General features: G+C 44.9%; 1 protein-coding gene across 1 annotated transcript in view; it reads right to left on the reverse strand.

The window, feature by feature from the left end:
* LOC129330294 (flavin-containing monooxygenase 1-like) overlaps positions 1-16971 on the reverse strand; it is a 28834-nt gene extending 11863 nt beyond the window's left edge. Inside the window, exons 1-5 of the mRNA XM_054980329.1 lie at positions 16837-16971; positions 13714-13902; positions 10182-10344; positions 6192-6334; positions 5422-5621 (exon numbers count right to left, since the gene is read on the reverse strand). Of these exons, the coding sequence (XP_054836304.1) occupies positions 5422-5621; positions 6192-6334; positions 10182-10344; positions 13714-13902; positions 16837-16968 (827 nt within the window). The 5' untranslated portion in view covers positions 16969-16971. The remainder of the gene's footprint in view (positions 1-5421; positions 5622-6191; positions 6335-10181; positions 10345-13713; positions 13903-16836) is intronic.
* Between the last annotated feature and the right edge of the window lie 5975 nt (positions 16972-22946).

Here is a 22946-nt window from a genome sequence, read left to right on the forward strand (position 1 = left end):
AAAATTGGTGGGGACCTTCCTCTAACAACCACCCAAGTTTCAGACAGATTGGACTTTGGGGGGCCATGTTATGGCCCCCCAAAGCAGGTCCCCCCATCCTCCCATAAAGGAGCATCTTCTTCATTATTTCCTATGGGGAAAAAATGAAGAAGCAGGCTTCCTTTGCCAGGGGTGGCATTTTGCATGCAAAATGCCCCCTTACCCTCAGGGGCCCTTCTCCCACCCCTCCTCCCACCCCCCACCAAGGCTCAGCCTGCTCCCACTTGGGGGGGCCATTTCATGGCCTCCCCAAGTAGGTGCTCTAATCTCTACCACTGACAGCTGGGGGAGGCTTGTGTTGCCAGGGGTGGCATTTTGCATGCAAAATGCCCCCCAACCCTCTGGGGCCCTTCTCCCACCCCTCCTCCCACCCCCCACCAAGGCTCAGCCTGCTCCCACTTGGGGGGGGCCATTTCATGGCCTCCCCAAGTAGGTGCTCTAATCTCTACCACTGACAGCTGGGGGAGGCTTGTGTTGCCAGGGGTGGCATTTTGCATGCAAAATGCCCCCCAGCCCTCTGGGGCCCTTCTCCCACCCTTCCTCCCACCCCACACCAAGGCTCAGACTGCTCCCACTTGGGGGGGCCATTTCATGGCCTCCCCAAGTAGGTCCTCTCAGCCCCTAAAGTCCACCCCTTACAGCCCCACACAAACCCAATTCCCCCCCAGCTGCCGCACACAGACCCAAATCCCCACATTAGCCCCTCACAGACCCAAATCCACCCCCACCTGCCCCACACCCATAACCCCAGGAACAGGCTGGCAAAGGCCAGCCCTCTCCCTTTGTTCCCTATGCTGGGAACTTCTAAACTCTCTTTCCCTGGGCAATTCTGCACAGCCCAGGGGTGCCACAATGGTGGGCACACTTCTGAGTGCCAGCTGGTCCCTGTGAAAGAACACCTGAACCACAGACACCCTCCCTCAAATTCCCCCACCACCTACAGAGATAGCTGGCCAGCCAGCCCCATTGTTCCCTATGATGGGAACCAACTGCACAACAAAGAATAAAACAAGAACAACACAAAATAAAGTTTTTAAAAAATTATTTTCTCCCTTCCAAAGTACAAGTAGGCAAAGCATTATGACACATTACACCAGCAGTCCCCCACACAGAAAAATAACACAACTCACTTAACATCAGAGAATCACAAAGCACGATTCCTGTCAAAAACACTTTATTTCTTGAACAGCTTTAGGTTACACAGCAGGGGGGAACACCAAAGGGCTTGGCAGCAGTATCTTACACAAAAATAACACAACTCACTTAACATCAGAGAATCACAAAAGCACAATTCCTGACAAAAACACTTTATTTCTTGAACAGCTTTAGGCTACACAGCAGGGGGGGGGGGACACCAAAGGGCATGGAAGCAGTATCTTACACAAAAATAACACAACTCACTTCACATTAAAGAATCACCCCAAAAAATTGCTGTCAAAAGCACTTTATTTCTGTAACTGCTTTAGGTTACACAGTAGGAAGGCACCACAGAGCAGGAAAGCAGTGTACTACACAAAAATAACACAACTCACTTCACATCAGAGAATCACACAAACACAATTGCTGTCAAAAACGGTGAAGTGGGTTGTATTATTTTTTGTAGTACATTGCTATCATGCCCTTTTGTGCCCTCCTACTGTGTAACCTAAAGCTGTTCAAGAAATAAAGTGTTTTTGCCAGGAATTGTGTTTTTGTGATTCTCTGATGTTAAGTGAGTTGTGTTATTTTTGTGTAAGATACTGCTTCCATGCCCTTTGGTGTTCCCCCCCTGCTGTGTAGCCTAAAGCTGTTCAAGAAATAAAGTGTTTTTGCCAGGAATTGTGTTTTTGTGATTCTCTGATGTTAAGTGAGTTGTGTTATTTTTGTGTAAGATACTGCTTCCATGCCCTTTGGTGTCCCCCCCCTGCTGTGTAGCCTAAAGCTGTTCAAGAAATAAAGTGTTTTTGACAGGAATTGTGCTTTTGTGATTCTCTGATGTTAAGTGAGTTGTGTTATTTTTGTGTAAGATACTGCTGCCATGCCCTTTGGTGTTCCCCCCCTGCTGTGTAGCCTAAAGCTGTTCAAGAAATAAAGTGTTTTTGACAGGAATCGTGCTTTGTGATTCTCTGATGTTAAGTGAGTTGTGTTATTTTTCTGTGTGGGGGACTGCTGGTGTTATGTGTCATAATGCTTTGCCTACTTGTACTTTGGAAGGGAGAAAATAATTTTTAAAAAACTTTATTTTGTGTTGTTCTTGTTTTATTCTTTGTTGTGCAGTTGGTTCCCATCATAGGGAACAATGGGGCTGGCTGGCCAGCCATCTCTGTAGGTGGTGGGGGAATTTGAGGGAGGGTGTCTGTGGTTCAGGTGCTCTTTCACAGGGACCAGCTGGCACTCAGAAGTGTGCCCACCATTGTGGCACCCCTGGGCTGTGCAGAATTGCCCAGGGAAAGAGAGTTTAGAAGTTCCCAGCATAGGGAACAAAGGGAGAGGGCTGGCCTTTGCCAGCCTGTTCCTGGGGTTATGGGTGTGGGGCAGGTGGGGGTGGATTTGGGTCTGTGAGGGGCTAATGTGGGGATTTGGGTCTGTGTGTGGCAGCTGGGGGGAATTGGGTTTGTGTGGAGCTGTAAGGGGTGGAATTTAGGGGCTGAGAGGACCTACTTGGGGAGGCCATGAAATGGCCCCCCCAAGTGGGAGCAGGCTGAGCCTTGGTGGGGGGTGGGAGGAGGGGTGGGAGAAGGGCCCCAGAGGGTTGGGGGGCATTTTGCATGCAAAATGCCACCCCTGGCAACACAAGCCTCCCCCAGCTGTCAGTGGTAGAGATTAGAGCACCTACTTGGGGAGGCCATGAAATGGCCCCCCCAAGTGGGAGCAGGCTGAGCCTTGGTGGGGGGTGGGAGGAGGGGTGGGAGAAGGGCCCCTGAGGGTAAGGGGGCATTTTGCATGCAAAATGCCACCCCTGGCAAAGGAAGCCTGCTTCTTCATTTTTTCCCCATAGGAAATAATGAAGAAGATGCTCCTTTATGGGAGGATGGGGGGACCTGCTTTGGGGGGCCATAACATGGCCCCCCAAAGTCCAATCTGTCTGAAACTTGGGTGGTTGTTAGAGAAGGGTTAGAGGAAGGTCCCCACCAATTTTGGGCTTATTCGGTGGGAAGATGCCTCCCCCAGACGTCCGGGAAGACGGAGGCATTTTCCCATTGAAAAGCCGAATGAAAGACGAAAGAATCCCGAAACGTTTCGGCTTTTTTCTTTCGGCTACCCGAAACGTTTCGGGATTCCCCGAAACGTTTCGGCATTCCCTGAAAGAAGCCGAAACACTTTTGTTTCGGCATTCTTTCGGCATTCTGAATGCCGAAACGCACATCCCTAGTGCAATCTATAGATTTGCAGAAAAATCTTTAAAATTGTTAAGGGCAGGGGGAGTAAAATAAAACAAAAATGCCATCTCAAAAAATTACTTCACAAGATTCTGGCAGCCATTTTGAATTGATTAGGCAGCCAATGTTATGTGTAACTGCCAAGGCAATCCAAAATGGCTGCCACAGTCTCATTTTTAAAAATTGAGGTGAGTTGAGGAGAAAGAAGAAGTGGAAAGGCTGGAAGAACAAGGACATTCAGGCTAGAGAGATGTGAAGCTGGAGTAGAGAGAAAGGATGCGAGAAATAAAAAAGGGTACCAAAAAGAAGGAAATAAAAAGGGTACTGAAAAGAAGGGGGGAAGGAGAACTTGCAAGGGCTGTAGGGTTCCCTTCCACTGGTGTGGGTTGGGAATTCCTCACTCCCAGCCTATCCCCCCCCCAGCATCTCTCACATGGTTGGTGGGAGTGCAGGAACAGGTCCAGGAACCCCACAGCATGCTCCCATGTGTTCTGGAGCACTTTCACGTTGTGCTGAGAATGACCTCATTCTCAGTGCAATGGACTGATTTTACCCAAATGGCCCTAGCATGACCTGTAGCTTCTACATCACGCTGGGAATGATGTTATTTCCGGGATGACACAGAAGTGTTCCAGAGCGCCTGCATGAGGTAAGTACTACTGTTGTCCTCCCCATTCCTTACTCTGAGTGCTCGAAGACGTGGTGTACCATGGGGTGGGAAGGGAGAGGAGGGAAAATGACATGTGAATGAAGATGAGTTGAGAAAGGCAACTGGAGAGAAAGGAGAAGCTGTGGAGGCTGCTGGGGAGGAAAGGAGAGAAAGTGGAGAAAGAATGGCAAGGATTGTGGGTGGGTAGGATTGCCAGCTCTAGGATGGGAAATTCCTGAGTATTGGGGGGGGGTGGAGAGTGGGGAGGGTGGGCTTTGGGGAAGGGAGGGACTTTAGGAGATTTTCTCCAAGGAATTTTCTCCAAGGAAATTCATCTCCGTTATCCAGAGATTACATGCAATGCTGGGAAATCTCCAGCCCCCACTTGGAGGTTGGAACCCTGATTATTATAGAGGAACTTTAAAGAGCAGTTTTAATTCTGGGAGGTCTCCCAGCCCCACCTGGCAACCCTATCTATAGAAATAAATTACCAAGCGAGACAGTTTGCAGCCTTGCCCTGTTCAGAACCCTTGCTTTAGCACAGACAGGCCGACGTGAGCATATCATAAGGCAAGAAGAACCAGGAGCTTCAAGGTAGTTAGGGATTCCAGCTGCCCACTGGTGGCAGGCAATCTCCTGGCAGTTCACCTGCTTGCCTGACATTTTTGGGCCACCCAGATATCACCGCCACTGGCAGACACCCCAGGAATATGCATGGTGTGCATGCTCCCAGTGGATGCAACATCACTTTTGGAAGTGACATCTTTATGCCCACTGCAGGAGCTCACTGCGGCTAGCATGACGATGACACTTCCAGAAGTGAGGTCATCACACCAGGGCCAGGAGCACATGCAAATGAAGAAAAGACACAGAAGGCATAAGTGCTAGGTCCTCCCCTCCCACTGGGAGGGTAATGAGATCTGGCAACCCTAAGATGCCCATCAAGTTGGCATAAGCCACCAGAAAATTCAGCGCATACTTCTCTGAAATTGATTAGTTGCAGCTCAAGTGCTTTGCAGTGAGGCTTGCACAAGAGAACTGTAACAAAATATCTGTATACCAGGGACCCTGACTCTTGAGATGGCTCCCTATATTCATACAAATACATTAAATAAATTTTTAAAAACCCAAAACTGCTTTCTTGATGAATTGTGTCCACTGTTCATCAGGGAGGGGATTTAGATTTTCCACCTGAGGGATCAAAATGCCTCAGATTATTTTCTTCAATGAGGTCCTTCAGTGAGCATATTGATTCTGCTTTTTGGAATATGCCTTAGACATCCCCATCAGTTATGCACACACATATGCTATACCTCCATTTGCGTTCTTTACATTTTCTTTTCCCAGTTCAGCTTCCAGTTTAGACCCAAGTACCTGTCCTTTTGGACCACCCCGTAGTTTGCATGGTTAAACCACTGGTTCACTCGAGGTATGATGACCCAGCCAGTCACATGGGCAGGGAGGAAATTCCGAACAAGATACAAAAAACGAGTTAGGAACGCCATCTCCCATGGATAGCCATTATCGAACATCCGACTCATCACCCTAGCACCTTTATTTGAGCTGATCATCACCTAGAAAAAAGACAAGATCGTCAAAACACAGCAGCATCTGCGGATAAGCATCAGCCAAAATACATAAGCAAGATCATATTACAGTTCAGAAAAGAATCAATTTATTTTGTGTAATTGCATGTTTATTTTTACAATTTGAGCGGTCTGTAAGCTCAAAAAAAAACATCCCTGATGGTTGCGTTTTGTGCTCACTTCCATCTGGGTATGTTGAGTAGATGTTGAAAGATTCTGGGCATGATGCTTGGGGTGCATTGAGTTTGGGAAGGATGTGATGTCTAGATGATGCTCTATGAATTTCCTCTAAGCTGTATAATAAACACCATAGAGAATAGGGGAAATTCCTAGAGGTTCCCTCTCCTCAAATTCTCAAAGGCTGGAGGAGTGTGGTTGGCAACAGGGAATTCACCCCTGGGCCAAGGCAATTGTGAAGTTTAATTATAAACTGTGACTTCTTTACAAGATAAAACAAATGCTAAGAGAAGTGGAACTCTGTTTCTCTTTTCCAAAACTTAAGAAGAAAGGGGAGCATAGCCCAATTCCAAAGCACAAAATGACTGAGAAGAAAAGTACCTTTTTTGCTGTGCGAGTGGCTTCCACGGCAATCTCAACTCCTGAATTACCCATGCCAACAACAAGGACTTTTTTACCTGCAAACACATCTGGAGTTTTGTAGTCCCGACTATGGAAATACTCCCCATTAAACTTGTCTATACCTATGTAGAAACAGAAGGAAACTTGAAACAAAAGCAGCCTAAGCCTAGTAAGATGAATCACGTGCTTGTATCCTATCCCTCTGCTTTGTCAAATTGGAAGCCTTCTTCCAGAAGCCACTGGAGGAAGACTCTTTGGGCCAGAGGAAGGCTTCCAATATGACTGGAGTGGTAGGGCACAGGCATGCACACATTTGCATTTGTTTATATACTACTCTTCTTCACAGTTGGAACTCAAAGCAGCTTGGAGCATTGTTCTCTCTTTCTGCATTTTCTTACAACAACCAAATAAAAAATATATACATTACTGCAATAAATTACACATAATATAGAAATGATCTAAACAACTATTGCAGGGACAGGAAAGTGAAATTATAAGGCAATGAAGAGAGGGCAGAACTGCTAAATTCATACTTTTCCTCAGTCTTCTCCAGCAAGGAAAATGGTACTAAACATGGCAAAAACAGAACACATGAAAGGGGAAGGGAATTACAGGCTAAGATTGACATGGGGTAGTACATAAACACCTAAGTTTCTTTAAATGAAACTAAGTCCTCAGGGCCAGATGAATTGCATCCAAGGGTACTAAAAGAATTCACGGATGTAAGATTAGAGGTGGGCAAATGTTGTCCCCGTCTTCAAGAAGGGGGAAAAGGACGATCCGGGTAATCACCGACCCATCAGCTTGATGGCTATACCTGGAAAAGTTTTAGAATGAAACAGTCCTTGAGCATTTAGAAAAGATGGCTGTGATTACTAAGAGCTAGCATGGGTTTCTCAAGAACAAGTCATGCCAGACTAACCTTATCTCTTTTTTTGAGAACGTTACTACTTTGCTGGATCAGGGGAAAGTTGTAGGTGTAGTTTATCATGATTTCAGTAAGGCTTTTGATAAGGTTCCAAATAATATCCTTGTTGACAATTTGGTAAAATGTGGTTTGGATCCTATTATTGTTAGGTGGATCTTTGTGTGTGGCTGACAGATCACACACACAGAGCGCTTGTTAATGGTTCCTCATCCTCTTGGACAAGTGAAGTACCTCAGGGATTGGTCCTGGGACCTGTTCTGTTCAACATTTTTATAAATGATTTGGATGAAGGAATAGAGGAAATTTGCAGATAATACTAAATTGGAAGGAGCAAATATGACAGAAGACAAAGTCAGGATACAGGATGATCTTGACAAGCTAGAAAACTGTGCTAAAACAAATATAATGAATTTCAACAGAGATAAATGCAAAGATCTGCATTTAGGAAGGAAAAATCAAATGCATAACTATAGGATGGGGGAGACTTGTCTTGGCAGTAGTATGTGCAAAAAGGATCTGGGGGTCCTAGTTAGAGATGAGCACGAACAGCAATACAAACTAAAAAAAGCTATGAACAGCCCAATCAGCTGTTCGCGAGGCCCCATTCTAAACAAACAGGTGGTCGTTGCAAGTCTTGCTGTTTGTTGCTGTTCGTCAAGCCAGACAATCTGGTACCTGCAATCAATTCCCTTGGCAACATAGGCAGGGACTGCCTTAACTCTGTCTGAACTCCTGCTGTTGCCCTGGAAACCCCAATCTAAGCCCATTTTAGCTTGATAGGCAGGTCTTCCTTTCAAGTGTGGAGCTCCAAATTTGTTACAAGGAAGCAAAGAGCAGGGGGAGGGGGGCTCCCAGCTCTGGTTTTGCAGACAGTGAGGGAGAGACAGTTGCTGTTGGCATTTTGAGAGAGAGAGAGGGAGAGTGCATTGGAGCTTGAATTTTCTTTGTGTGTGGTGGGATAGGGATCTACCTCTTCAAGTTCCAGGGCTGCTGCCAGCCTCTGGGCCAAGCTATTATTTATTATTGGGCCCAGCTATTATTATTATTTCCTGCTGCCTGCTCAGGTAAGATTTCTGGGAGTGGTGCTGTAGGGATCTACCCCTTCAGGTTCCAGGGCTGCTGCCAGGCTCTGGGGCCAAGCTATTATTTATTATTGGTACATTTCCTGCTGCCTGCTCTGGTAGGGTTTCTGGGAGTGATGTGGTAGGGATCTTGATGGCTGGAGGAGGGCCTACTGGCCCCCACGAACAACAAACATGTTTGTGAACAGGTCATGTTCGTCAATGTTCATTGTTCGTGGATGACAACAAACACCATGTTCAAGGTTTTTTCTGTTCGTGCCCATGTCTAGTCCTAGTAGACCATACACTGAACATTATTCAGCAGTGTGATGCAGTAGCTAAAAAGGCAAATGCAGTTTTGGGCTATATCCACAGAAACATAGTGTCCAGATCACACAAAGTGACGGTATCACTCTACTCTGCTATGGTTAGACCTTACTTACAGTATTGTGCTCGGTTTTGGACACCACATTTTCAGAAGGATATAGAAAAGCTGGAATGTGTCCAGAGGAGGATAACGATGGTAAGGGATCTAGAGACCAAGTGCTATGAGGAAAGGTTGAAGGAGGTCAGTATATTTAGCTTGAAGAGGAAACAACTGAGCGGTGACATGACAACCATTTTCAAGTACTTGAAGGGCTGCCCTATAGAGGATGGCGTGGAGTTGTTTTCCTCTGCCCCAGAAGGTTGGACCAGAACCAGTGTGTTGAAATTAAATCAAAAGAGTTTTCGGCTAAACATTAGGAAGAACTTCCTCACAATTAGAGCCGTCCCTCAGTGGAACAGGCTTCCTCGGGATGTGGTGGGCTCTCCTTCTTTGGAGGTTTTTAAGCAGAGGCTAGATGGTCATCTGATAGCATTGCTTATTCCATGAACCTATGCAGACCATGAGAGGGAGGACAGGAAGGGTACATCAGTGCTTAGTTCTCGTGGCCTCTTCTTACACGCTCAGTGTTAGGCAGATCGCAACCTTGGGGTCAGGAAGCAATTTTCTCCAGCCCAGTTTGGCTAGGGATCCTGACGGTGCTTTGCCATCTTCTGGACATGGAGTAAGGCTCACTGTGTGTGGGGGGGGGGCGGTATTTGTGAATTTCTTGCATTGTGCAGGGGGTTGGACAAGCTGACCTGAGAGATCCCTTCCAACCCTGTGATTCTATAATTCTATGAAATAATAACTACAATGAACATCTCAGAAACCTGATTGACTTGCAATAAATTGTTATGTTCTATGCCTTTAATTGTTTATCATCTAATGGTGTATTGATTTCTTTAAGAGGGATTCCTTACTTTTGTGTGTGTGTGTGTAAATATATATATTTGTTTCTCTGGCTTTATTGCAAGTCAGTCAGATTTGTAAGATGTTCCTCAATGTCCTTGTACATTGTTCAGTTTTTCTGTGTAATATTTTTAGTGTTTTGTATTACACTCTGTTCTTACATACATGTGGAATAACTGATCATCACTTCATAAATATTTGTAACCTCTGGTGCTTAGCACTATTTTTTCTCTTCTCTTCTAAAGATAAAGGTAAAGGTAGTTCCTTGTGCAAGCACCGAGTCATTACTGACCCATGGGGGGACGTCGCACCACGACGTTTTCTTGGCAGACTTTTTACGGGGTGGTTTGCCATTGCCTTCCCCAGTCATCTACACTTTACCTCCAGGAAGCTGGGTTCTCATTTTACCCACCTCGGAAGGATGGAAGGCTGAGTCAACCTTGAGCCGGCTATCTGAATCCAGCTTCCGCCAGGATCGAAACTAGGTCACATGAGCAGAGCTTGGGCTGCAGTACTGCAGCTTACCACTCTGCGCCACGGGGCTCCTTCTACTTCTTCTAAAAAATGACAAAATCATCCTTGCGTAAGAGGATATAATAAATGGAAACAGCACATGGGTGTTTCTCTTGTTCTTTTTGCCAGACACATGGAAGAGCTTTATGAATGTCAGCACTAAACAGAGGGAAGCCTAGCATTGACTATACCAGGGTAAGACTTGAGGGGCAGCAAGGGCTCAGTGACAAAACCAATGCAAACCATCACTGCATCAAAGACATCCGAATTCTGCTTCCCATTGGTCTCTGTGATGACATCCCACTGGCCACTGGTCGAGAAGTCAGGGAGCTTCTTTATGCTGATCACTGTAGTCTGAAACATTTCGATAAATTGTGATGATGAATCCAGAAAGCAGTGGGCTCACAAATGTATGCAATTGGATTTAGTTATGTGGTTCTCACTAAGGTCACAGGCATATTTTAAGATAGTGAAAGAACATTTAGCTGCATATGTAAAAAGGGCGTGAGAGTTACATTTACTCGTCCACATGCCAGACTCACTGGATTACCCTGGAAATTTATTGGCAGTCAAGACAATCTGCTTGCTATGCCACTGTGACAGTGATCCTCAATGTGGTGCTCATGGACACCATGGCATCAGCCAATGTGCTTCCAAGAGCCCATTGTTTTTACCTGAAGCAGCTCTTTCTCAGCGCAAAGAGCCAGTCCAGAATTTCCTGCACTTCAACGGAGGAAAGAAACACTTCAGAAGATAGCAGGAGTCATCAGCTTTGTGGGTAAAGGGAACACCCATTTGCAAACAGCTGCCTCCATCAAAGGATGACCCTTGGGTTGGAACCTCAATATTTTGTGGAATCTTCCCAAGTTCTCTGACTGCACATGGCCTTCAGAGCAGCTATTTTGTGACTGGTCCCATCCCCCCAAGGGAGTCGTTTTATATGTTGTCCATTTGCTGTTGTCAAAATTCCCAGAGTCCCCACAGGTTTAACAAGATTAAGAAGGCTGAAGATCCCTGTGCTATGCCATGGCACTGAATGGAATGGATGCAGTTGGAGCAGAGCCCACCATCATACCCAAGTGTGGGTGAAAAAAGTCTCTGCAGTTGTGGGTAATAGGTACGGGTCCATCCTCTGCACAGAGCCTTAACACTGAAATGAAGAGCCATGACTCTTTGGTTTCCTTTTTTTTGTTTCACCTAAGCATAGAGCTTAGTTGAAAAGGTAATGAAAAAAATGGGATAAATGAGCTGAGTCTAACGAGAGGTCTGAGGATTTTAGAAAGGGCCAGATGACGGCATGCCCTACAGGGGGCAGCAAGGATTAGCCAGATCGGGATGTGAGGACAGAATCTCTCTTTTCTGTTGTGGGTCATTTCCTTGACCTGTCTCCAGATTGGTACTCTCAGGCAATATCCTGCTCCTTCTCCAGACTCGCTCTTAGCCAGCTAGATAGGTAGACACCTGTCTCTCTCTCTCCTCTTTACTATCAAGTATGTAGTTCCTGAATAAACTTTCTTTACTCTTTAAACAGTACTGTTTGGCCAACAGAGGATTCTAGCAGGGCCAGATGATGAACTGTCGTGATTAGACTGTAACCTATGTCAGTTTGGAGGCTCCATATGATAAAAATAATATTTATTCATCTCGCAGACAAGATACTGAAAATAGAAATACATAAATAGAAATACATATATTCGGAGGTGAAGCAAAGATAAAATGCGATCTCAAAAAATTCTTATTGAAAGACCCCTCATACCCAACCAATCCCTAAATCAAGTACTGGATTCTCAGTGCTCCCAGGCCTAGATACTGCCTGCCAACGATCTTCATTCTGTGTTTACTCTCTGCCATTGCAATGAGAATAAATCACCTAGTTTTGTCTAGAGATGGGCACGAACAGCAATACGAACTAAAAAAAACCCAATAACAGCCCAATATGATGTTCGCGAACAAGCTGTTCATGAGGCCCCATTCTAAATGAACAGGTAGTCGTTGCAAGCCTCGTTTGTTGCTGTTCGTCAAGCCAGACAGTCTGGCACCTGCAATCAATTCCCCTGGCAACGTAGGCAGGGATTGTCTGAACTCCTGCTGTTGCCCTGGAAACCCCAATCTAAGCCCAATTTAGCTTGATAGGCAGGTCTTCCTTCCAAGTGTGGACTGGAGTTCCAAATTTGTTACAAGAGGGAAAGACCAGGGGGGAGGGGGGCTCCCAGCTCTGGCTTTCAGGGAGAGACAGCTGCTGTTAGAGAGACAGGGTGAGTGCATTGGAGCTTGAATTTTCTGTGTGTGTGGTGGGATAGGGATCTACTCCTTCAGGTTCCAGGGCTGCTGCCAGGCTCTGGGGCCAAGCTATTATTTATTATTGGTACCTTTCCTGCTGTCTGCTCAGGTAGGGTTTCTGGGAGTGGTGCAGTAGGGATCTACCCCTTCAGGTTCCAGGGCTGCTGACAGGCTCTGGGGCCAAGCTATTATTTATTATTGGTACATTTCCTGCTGCCTGCTCTGGTAGGGTTTCTGGGAGTGGTGTGGTAGGGATCTTGATGGCTGGAGGAGAGCCTGCTGGCCCCCACAAACAATGAACAACTAACATGTTCGTGAACATGATCATGTTAGTCAATGTTCATTGCTCATTGCCATCTATGAACAATGAACACCATGTTCGGGGTTTTTTTCTGTTTGTGCCCATGTCTAGTTTTGTCCCAAAAAGAATTTAGCCCTGATCTATGAACTGTCACTGTGTGCCTCTGTAATCTTTTAGGTCATTCAACAAGTCCTTTTAAAGAAAACAACACTTTTCTGTGTTAAAAGAGAAGACACCTTGGATCTGGTGCTGAGGTTTTATAAAAATGTCCTAGTTCTTGGGTTTTGTCTCTTTTTAAAAGAAAATTTATATTCTGAAGTGAGGGTCATGAGATATCAGTAGCTCTTTCCACAATGGCCATTTTCCTGAAGGGCTGCTGATATTGGGGAGTCTCCACTTTGGAGTTTAGAGTTTGGGGGTGGGGACCACTGATGGGAACAAAGTGGCACAGGAAAATATCTGGTGAGAACAGTTTAAGGGTCGGTCATTTCTATGTCCCCAAACGTCCTCTCCTGAAGCAGCTTTTCAAGAAAAAAAAGGACCACCAGGTTATCTTTATATTTGTACAGGGCTTATTGTTTCACTCTAGATTAGCACATAGAGGAAGTTCCAACCAGGTCTAATGCAAAGTTTGCCTGCAGCATCCTATCAGTTTCATTTAAGACAACCTCAACTTTAATCAAAGGAAAATATCCAGTGGTTTTTAAGGAGGTGGTTAAGATAAAGGGCAGGTATGACAATTAGATTAGTAAGTTTTTAGGTTAGTGTGTTTCTACCACAAGGCTTGGAATACTTTGCATTGCACATTGTGGCCTTCATTGTGGTATGATCTGGAATCAGCAGAGGGAGAAACTGAGCAAAAACACCCAAATGCAGAGAGAATCCCTTGAAGGGATCTGAATGCTCACTCTGCTGAAGCTGTAAAGGTTCTGGCCTGTCTTCTAGGCCAAGATGAATCCCTTCAGTTTTCCTCATCCCTGCAGAGACCAAGGAAAAAAATTGGACAGACAGCCGTATGCTGAAGATTTTTTTTAAAGTCCATAAAAAGAAAATTACACAGGCACACACATTGAAACATACTGATTTTTTAAAAATTACATTTGAGTCCAAATTTGAGTTGAAGCAAAGCCACAACCACTTACCTGGAACTGAATATACTTCCAGAGATTGAAGTGTTTCGTGTACAGATGCAGATATTCCAGGAACTTAGCATGGGGTAAAAAGACTGGGAAATCTTCTGGGAAGGGGAAGTCTGTGAAGGCCGACATCTCCTTACAAGTATTACTAATCATAGATTTGTAGGTGCTGGCTCTTCCCTCTTCCACATACTCCTGTCCACGCAACAGCAACACAGAAAGAATTTTCTCACAATCTATTTAATTACCTTTTTAGGGATATCCCTTAACATGACATTTTCAATGCCTTTAACTTTCTTGATTTTCTTACTGCAGTTTTCAAAGTGTAAGATGGGTAGGTTTGCCAGCCTCCAAAGGATACCGGAGATCTCCTGGATTTTCAACTTCAATTTTAACTTCCAGGCTACTGGGGTCAGTTCCCTCAGAGAAAATGGCTGCCGTGGAAGGTAGACTCTACGATATTATACTCAGCTGAGGTTCCTCCCTTCCCCAAACTCCGTCTGTCCCAGGCTCCACCCCCAAAACCTCTAGGAATTTCCCAACCTGTAGTTGGCAACCCTAAGGACAGAACCCCAAGTGGGCCACAACTCTCATGCACGTAGGCCACTAGGCCAAGGGAGAGAACAGGGTACAAGATGATCCAGGAGAAGAGGTTTTGGGAAACTCAGTGGTAAACATACAGGTAAGTTGCCTCTGCCGAATGTGCAAAACTGGGTGCTGTTTGCCCTTCCTCACACTTCATGTGTCCCAGAACCATATGATCAAGGACACATGGAGCCTGAGGAAGGGAAAAACAGGACACCCCACAGCTGTGTCCACTGGTGAAAATGGTGCAGGAGGGAAGCCTGAAATCCCTCCTCCCTCTTCGCAGTATGGGGAGATGCACCTCAAGTGGTGGAGCACTTTGTAAAAGTGAGCCTCTCTGTGCCCATGTGATTGTGAGCCATTTTGGGATACCCCTGACATAACTCACATCTCTTGTAACATCTCTATAAGCCCTGAAGTTTACATCCCTCACGACCCAATGTCAAATGCTGCTGGAGAGGGAACCAATAAAGTTTGCTTGCATAAGCAGTGTTCTCCTCACAGTAGATAGGATTCAACCCAGCTTTAACTAGTTTGCAGAATTGTGGTGAGGTTAAACTGAGGGGGAGGAGGAGGATACTATGTGAAACACAATGAACTCTTTGGAGAAAGGTAGGATATGAAACCAAACTGCCCCCCCCTCTTTTTCTCTTTTGATTAACTTATAAAGACATTTTTCCGGCATATCTAGAGGGAGTCCCCAAATCAAATGGGATCATTGTCTTCTCAGTGGGTGGTCTAATTTTGCTGCTTTTACAAACAAATATAACATTTGATTTATATACCGCCCTTCAGGACAACTTAAAGCCCACTCAGAGCGGTTTACAAAATGTTATTATTATCCCCACAACAATCACCCTGTGAAGTGGGTGGGGCTGAGAGAGCTCCAAGAAGCTGTGACTGACCCAAAGTCACCCAGCTGGCTTCAAGCAGAAGAGTGGGGAATCAAACCCGGTTCTCCAGATTAGAGTCCTGTGCTCTTAACCTCTACACCAAAATGGGGCCCAATCCATTTACCACTTAATATAGCTGGGGGCCATTAGCTACCATGGAAGAAAGAACAATTTCAATGTTCTCCCACTTGAAAACTGCCCCCCCCCCCAGATTCTCTAATCTCAGGGCCTTGAGAGACTGACTTTGCCCCCTTTTTTCCTTTAAATAAAACGGAGGTTCTCAGAGGTCTGTGTTCCTGGAGCATTTTCACTCCACTCCAAGCCATGGAAGGGACCCTTCCCACTGCTTCAGGTTAATTTCCAAAGTCATAGTTTTCCACACACATGTATGCCCCAGTTATTTAAAGACATTTATTTATGGATGGCCTAATTTTGGGTGGCTGTTGACATCCACACAGGGGCTAACAGTTTGCCAACAGTGATGGTTTCAGTCATTATGATTTGGTATTCTCATTTTACATACCAGGAAACCATACTACACTCAGTCCTCTTGATACATGCCATTGCCATTTTGCATGACCTTTATAAATAACTAGTAACAAAGCCTGTTGTGGGAAAAATACAATGAGCTCTAGAAAGGGGGGGAAGCAAGCGGGCATTGCCTCCGCCTCCTCTGTGACTCATCCTGGCCGGATGAAGGAGGGGAACAGACATTGCCACCTGATCCACTCCTGATACCAGCTGGGTGAAGGAGAGAGTGGGCATTGCCTCCTGTGCCGCACCTAAGCCTGGCAGGGTGATGGCAGGGAGTGGGCATTGCCACCTTCTCCCCTACTGATCCCAGCTGGGTGAAGGGGGCAGGCATTGCCTCCTGCTCCATGCCTGATCCTGGCCAGATGAAGGGGACAGGCATTGCCACCTGCTCCATGCCTAATCCAAGCTGGGAGAAGGCAGGAGGTGGGCATTGCCACCTGCTCCATGCCTAATCCTAGCTGGGAGAAGGCAGGAGGTGGGCATTGCCAACTGCTCCACCCCTGATCACAGCTGGTTGTTGGCAGGGGTGGGCATTGCCACCTGCTCTACTCCTGATCCTAGATGGGTGAAGGCAGGGAGCAGCCATTGTTTCCTGCTCTCCGCCTAATCCCAGCCTGAGTTTCCCACCATGGCGTCCTTTCTGGAGAGATGGACTGCCTCTTCTGGGTTTCTGTCCATGGTAGCACCCTCTGGTGGTGCACCAGGGTAGGAAGTGAGTTGTCTGGAACACAGTTAGCCTTTTATATAGTTGGATGGTACACAGATCTGCATACTGAAGCTGAAAAATATGTGTTGTTCTATTCACCTGCTGCTGTTTACATATGTACTGTTAAAGTCAATCTAAATGCATTTGCTCTGGAGTAAAGCTGGCAGAATAATCACAAGCTTTTAAAAAAATAGCCAACATTTCAAATGTTACCATGCAAATGTTTGAAAGCAAAACTTCAACTTGATTTTCAAATCTGACTTTTTGCACTCTCCAGAGCAAGCAAGATGGTGCTTGAACAACCTAATGCCCCCCCCTCACTCTGCAGCCTCATTTGCCTTCACATAGATATGCCACTAGGGGTCAACAGGCCCAGAGACAGTGCAGGGGACGCCTGCCATTCCAACTCACCGTGTACCTCCACACTCCCCCGATGTCACTGGTCCTCTCAAAGCAGGTGGGCTCCAACCCCTCTTCCAGGCAGCACTTGATAGAGGCCAGTCCACTCACACCTGCCCCAACGATGGCTACTCTCTTGGCCATGGTCCCTTGAAAAAGAAGAGGAAACACACAGGTGGCATTTAAGGGATGAAAGACATTCCTGAATCAGTTCCTTGTGTAGGCTGGCCCTTGATGAAGAAGCAGAAGCCTTAATTCCACACTTGTTTAAAGACTGCTGATTTTTAAAACACGCCTTTTAAAAAGCCCATTTTCCGAAGTATCCGTGAATAAATGTACCCTCTCACATAGCACAAGACTCTAGATAGAGGGCAAGGTTATTTCTGCTACCAGAAAGCACCTCTGCTAGTGGAATAGATCCAATCTGTCTCTGTGTGTAGGTATGTGTGTGTGTAGGTGTGTATTTACAGCATCTTAATGCGTTCAATGCACCACACACATTATCTCAGTTAACCTCACAATTCTTGTTATCACCTTGTTTTTTTCTAAGAGCTAAGATACAAGTGACGCCTGACACAGGTTGGACACTTGTCAGCTTCCCTCAAGTTCTGATGGGAAGTGTAGGCATCCTGGTCTTGCAGCTTGGTTCTCCATTTAATTGAAGTTTACAGAGTGGCAGTTTACGGGAGGGAGAAAATGTGGTCGGGAGGGGAGTGCAGGCATCAGGTTCTCGCCAGGCACCCCCCTTCCCCTCCACTGGGTGTGTGTGTGGGGGGGGGGGGTTCCTGTAAACTTCATTTAAATGGAGACCCAACTTGAAAGACCAGGATGCCTACATTTCCCATCTGAACTTGAGGGAAGCTGACAAGTGTCCAACCTGTGTCAGGCATCACTTGTACCTTGGCTCTATGTTTACAAGGTGAGTTTTCAAATGATTCAAAGCCTGAGCTAGGGATTTCCTAGCTGATCAATTCATTTCATTAATTTATGGGTTAAATATTTTCTGGTGGCCAAAACAAATACTGCATTTACTTGAAAGGAAGACAGCCCCAAATGTAAAGTGGCCCTCATAAAAATGTTATATATACAAAAAATGTTATGGGACATTACTGTGACTTGTATGTAAATATAAGACATTCCCTTTCCCTTTTGATGCCATACCTGGGGAAAACATAGTCTTGCATTTGAGTAAATACTGTACTTGTTAATATTCTGTATCCATTCTATCAAGGAAAGATCAAAAGTCTATAAATTATCTGGTTTAAGTGCAATAGAGTTCTGGTAGAAAAGGAGAGGGGGAATGGGAGATTATTTTGTTTCATGAAACTCTTGATTCTTTATTCAGAAATTATGTCTATTTCTTCAGGAGCAAGGAGATACTCCTCAAATTTGGATTAGGGCAGGACAGCTGGATTTCACCCTAGATAGCAATTAACTGAAACTGGAAGTTGTAAGCAACATTTATCAGATGTAAAATCATAGGCTGGGAGTCTAATTGCCATATTATGATTTGCATCATTGGCAAGGAGGTGTTATGTCAAAGTACTCGGTGGTTGAGAGTCAATGCAACATGATTAAGATAAACAATGCAAAGAAAAGAGCTACTTGCCCTTTGTGCTAAATAACTTGCATAATAACCACAGCACCCCGTTTCTCTGCTCTTCTGCAGCTGGTTGACTAACTCCTTAGTGACTCACCAAAAGACCCAGATGTCTCTTATTCCCATGGATGTTCTAATGCATCACTAGCGCCCCAGGGGTGCCTCTCTCCATGCAGCAAATACTTTGTTTAAAGCAGGTGATTCAATGCAAGGATTTTATCAGGTTTATTTTTAAGAAAGGAACTATTATTTAAATATTTATACTCTACTTTTTCTCCACAGTAGGAGCCTGAAGCGGGTTACAACCTCCTTTTTCCTGCCTCCATTTTATCCAACCACCTTGTGAAATAGGTTAGGCTGAGGGCGAGTGACAGATCTAGGGTTGCCAGGTCCCCTTACCCTCCCAGTGGGAGCAGGAGGACCTGGCACATACCTTCCTTTTTCTCTTCGTGCGCATGCCAGCAGGTGGCTAGGAAGCTCTCCAGCACCACAGCAATGGCTCAGGTTCATTAACATAAATTGGTGATGCTTTAACTATTTAATTCTATCTTGATTGGTTAGCCAAGTGGTCTGCAGCACTATCTCTTGCAGGGAAAACCTGGAAATAATGTAAGGTAGCTCTAGGAATCACTGGAAGCTCTATGGTAAAACTTTATGGTTTCCCTCAGAAGTGATGGAGCTGCACAGATGACGTTGCCATTTTTAATCTCCTGTCTCGGCTCTGTAATGAGAGTTGCAGGCGGGAGGCCTCCAGCTATAGTGGGAAACCTGTCAGCCCTAGAACTTGAGCATGAACTCTTGCTTTGTAATTTAAAGTATGATATTGTGTTGGAAGCAGCAACATTGAATGTACAAAGATAAGGAGAAGAAGACCCACCAGGGGACAGCAAGGATTAGTCAGTTAGGAGTGTGAGGACAGCACCTCTCTTTCTTTTAGTGTCCCTTCCTTGTCTTCTCTCCTGATTGGTACTCTCAGGGCAACATCCTGCTTCTTCTCAGTATTCTCTCTCTCTCTCTCTCTCTCTCTCTCTCTCTCTCTCTCTCTCTCTCTTAGTCAGCTAGATTAGCTAGACACTGTCTCTATCTCTCCTCTTCACTATCTAAGCATGTAGGTTCTTTACACTTAACACGTGGCTATTGCTGAGTAAGGCACTCTGCCAACATATTGAACCATGATAGTGAACCATAACTTTAAATATGGTTAGTGGGCCATAATAGATTGCAATCTCTTCCCTGATCTATACCACTCAGAAACAACAATTCTACTCCAGAGTACTCAATGGCACCTACTCCCAGGAAAGTGCTCATAGGATTGCACTGTAATTCTGTTGATGGAAGGACACACTGTGAAACACAGACCTACAATCTCATCATGTGGAAGCACCAAGAAGAGATTTTTCCTTCATGACTTTGGGCTTTCATAATTTAAGGATCGCCTCTCTCTCTGCATGTGCCCATGAGGCAGCTTCATTCTTCCCAGCAGGATTCACTCAGGACTGAGCCTTTTCGGTAGCCCATTCATGCCTTTGTTACAACCTCCTGGAAGAGATCATGGGGCTCCTATTCTCCTGGTTTTCTGGCCTGGCTGCAGAACAGAGCTGTACAGGAGATTTTTCAGACTAGGGTTACCAGGTCCTCTTACACTCCTTGGAGGAAGGGGGGATATGGTGGTTACCTTTACAATTGTCTCATCATGGTCCTCTTGCACATGTGCATCCCTACACGTGAGCGATGCAGTCACATCTGGAAAGTCCTTTGCAGTGGGCCGATTTGGGGCCCAAATCAGCCCGCTGAGAAACACGGGAGCATTGTCAGGGCAGCACGATGACATCACTCCCAGGAAGTGACATCGTCACAGCACCCTAGCAGCGTACCCAGGAGGTCTGTTCCCACACCTTTCCCCCCTGTGGGCCAGGTATGGTAGCAGCGGACGGAGGCTGAAAGTGGGGGATCCCTTGTGCCCAGCAGAGGAACGGGCTCCCTCTTTGGGACAGCCTATACCTGAGCAGAAGGAGAATACCAGTGGGTGGGTGGCATAAGGTGATTTTATTGTTTTTATATATGTTGATATATGTTGATTCTAATATTCATTTTATAAAATTATTTTTACATTATTATTACCAGTAGGACTGGACAACGCCTTGCCTATTGAACTCTCTATCACAGTATCTCTCTTTATAACAAATTTTGTTAGTCTTATAGGTGCTACTAGACTCTTTTTCTTTTTTACTGTTGTTTAATATGTTATTCATAGAATTGCATATGCTCCGTTGCAGCTTTGCAAATTTGTATGTATACCCATTGCATGTTTATTGAAATATTTTTCATACTAACTGATACTGACTCACACTATGTAATTTGAATTGAGGCTCAGTGAGAAAAGCAGAATATAAATAAAGTAAATAAAAATAATAAAGAAATAAACCCTCCTGGCTTAACACAAGCAGCCACAAAGGGCAAATTTTAAGTCTAGCATCCATTTCATCAGATTTCATTAACTTTTATTAGGTCATAAATCTGATTCTCCTTGTTAACATCTCTCTCCCATCTCCCGTTTCATTTCTCTTGTCAATATAAAGGCATCAACAGAATGGATTTACACACCAACGCATCTGTTGAAGTGAGCTCGACTCATAAAGCTGGTTCTGAAAGACATCTTGTTAGTCTATAAGGCCATATGAGAGAGATGCAATCCAAAAGGGGACACGTGCATCTTCAATTAGGAACAAATTTATTTCTCAGGTCCATCTTGTTCCATCTAAGGTTCCTATCTTTTCAACCAAGGTTGTCAACTTTTCAACTGTGCCTTTATCTGCTTAATGCACAAATACTAACAGATGGTAGTATCTCTTTTCATGGTGTGAAGAATTTTAAGAACTATTCTCTTCATATCACCTAGCTATCAAAGACACAAGAGTATGTTCAGTTACTGGTCAATTGACAACCTTGCTCCTTTTCTTTTTAATTCTTTTTTTTAATCTTACAGAAAGCAGAGACTTACATATAACAAATGAAGAAACAAAAGAAAGGAAATTATAATTGTTAAAATAAGATATAGGGTTGGATACCTTCCTTAAGTTCTGACCTGGCCCAGGTGAGCCTGATCTTGTCAGATCTCGGAAGCTAAGCAGTGTCAGCCTTGGTTAGTAATTGGATGGGAGACCTCCAATGAAGACCACAGTTGCAGAGGCAGGCAATGGCAAACCACCTCTGTTAGTCTCTTGTCATGATAACCCCACCAGGTGTCACCATAAGTCAGCTGTGACTTGAGGGCACTTTCTACCACCACCAGCTTCCTTAATCTTATTTTTCCAAAACATTACAAAGAAATTTCAAAAAATGCATCCACAAATAGACTGTTATTACATAACAACTAGAAGAGCCCCGTGGTGTGGCGTGGTAAGCTGCAGTACTGCAGCCCAAGCTCTGCTCACAACCTGAGTTCGATCCTAACAGAAGCCGGGTTCAGGTAGCCGGCTCAAGGTTGACTCCGCCTTCCATCCTTCTGAGGTCGGTAAAATGAGTACCCAGTTTCCTGGGGGTAAAGTGTAAATTGTAGATGACTGGGGAAGGCAATGGCAAACTACCCTGTAACAAAAATCTGCCAAGAAAACATTGTGATGCGACGTCCCCTCGTGGGTCAGTAATGACTCAGTGCTTGCACTACCTTTACCTTTACCTTTACATAACAACTATTTGTAATATGTTAATTTAGTCACATATGCTGTCTTCCAAACTGTCTATAATCATTCTGAAGTTGTGGAGATTTCTGTACATTTCCAAATATCGTAATATACAATTTTGCTGTAATTAACAGGTTTAACGCCACTTCTAAATTGATTATCACATCTTTGAGGTAAAACATTACAGAGTTCAAAGGAATCTCCTATTCAATAACTTCAGGTATTAGTTTCAATATTAAAGGCCAGAATTTCTGGATCTCTGTATATCTGGAACTGATCTTGCTTTAATATCATGAGATCACCAACAAGAACCAACTAGAACCTTAGACAGACAGACAGACAGACAGAGATTTCAGGGAATGCATTGTGAGAAATTATCCCTCTGCCCCCAGTTCCACACACACATTTAAGCAGAGACATACAAATTGACCATTTTTCTATTTCCCTTCTCTAGACAGGGAGACAAATAGGCTGCTTCTCCCTTACCTCGTTTGCAAATGTGGATGGATGCCTTGTTGGAATCTGCAGTGAATTCCCAAGCTTGCTTAGGCAGCTCCAAATATATTTATTCTGAACAGAAGCCACACAAATATTTGAGAAGACGTAGCAGCTGATTGTGAGACAATGGGGAAGGGAGGCAGCCCTTCTGTGGAGAAAACACCCATTTTGGGTAGTGGTGTCTTGAGTGAACTTTTTCAGGATGTGGAAACGAACCCTTTGATCACTGTCCAGATTGGATGCCAGTGACCCAAATTTGCACTTATGCCAAACTGAAAGACATCAGAATCCCTTGAGTTGTAACGGAAAGGGTGAACAACAGACTTCCTCGAGCTTCATTC

This window comes from Eublepharis macularius, chromosome 5 (assembly GCF_028583425.1).
Source record: "Eublepharis macularius isolate TG4126 chromosome 5, MPM_Emac_v1.0, whole genome shotgun sequence".
Lineage (NCBI taxonomy): Eukaryota > Metazoa > Chordata > Lepidosauria > Squamata > Eublepharidae > Eublepharis > Eublepharis macularius.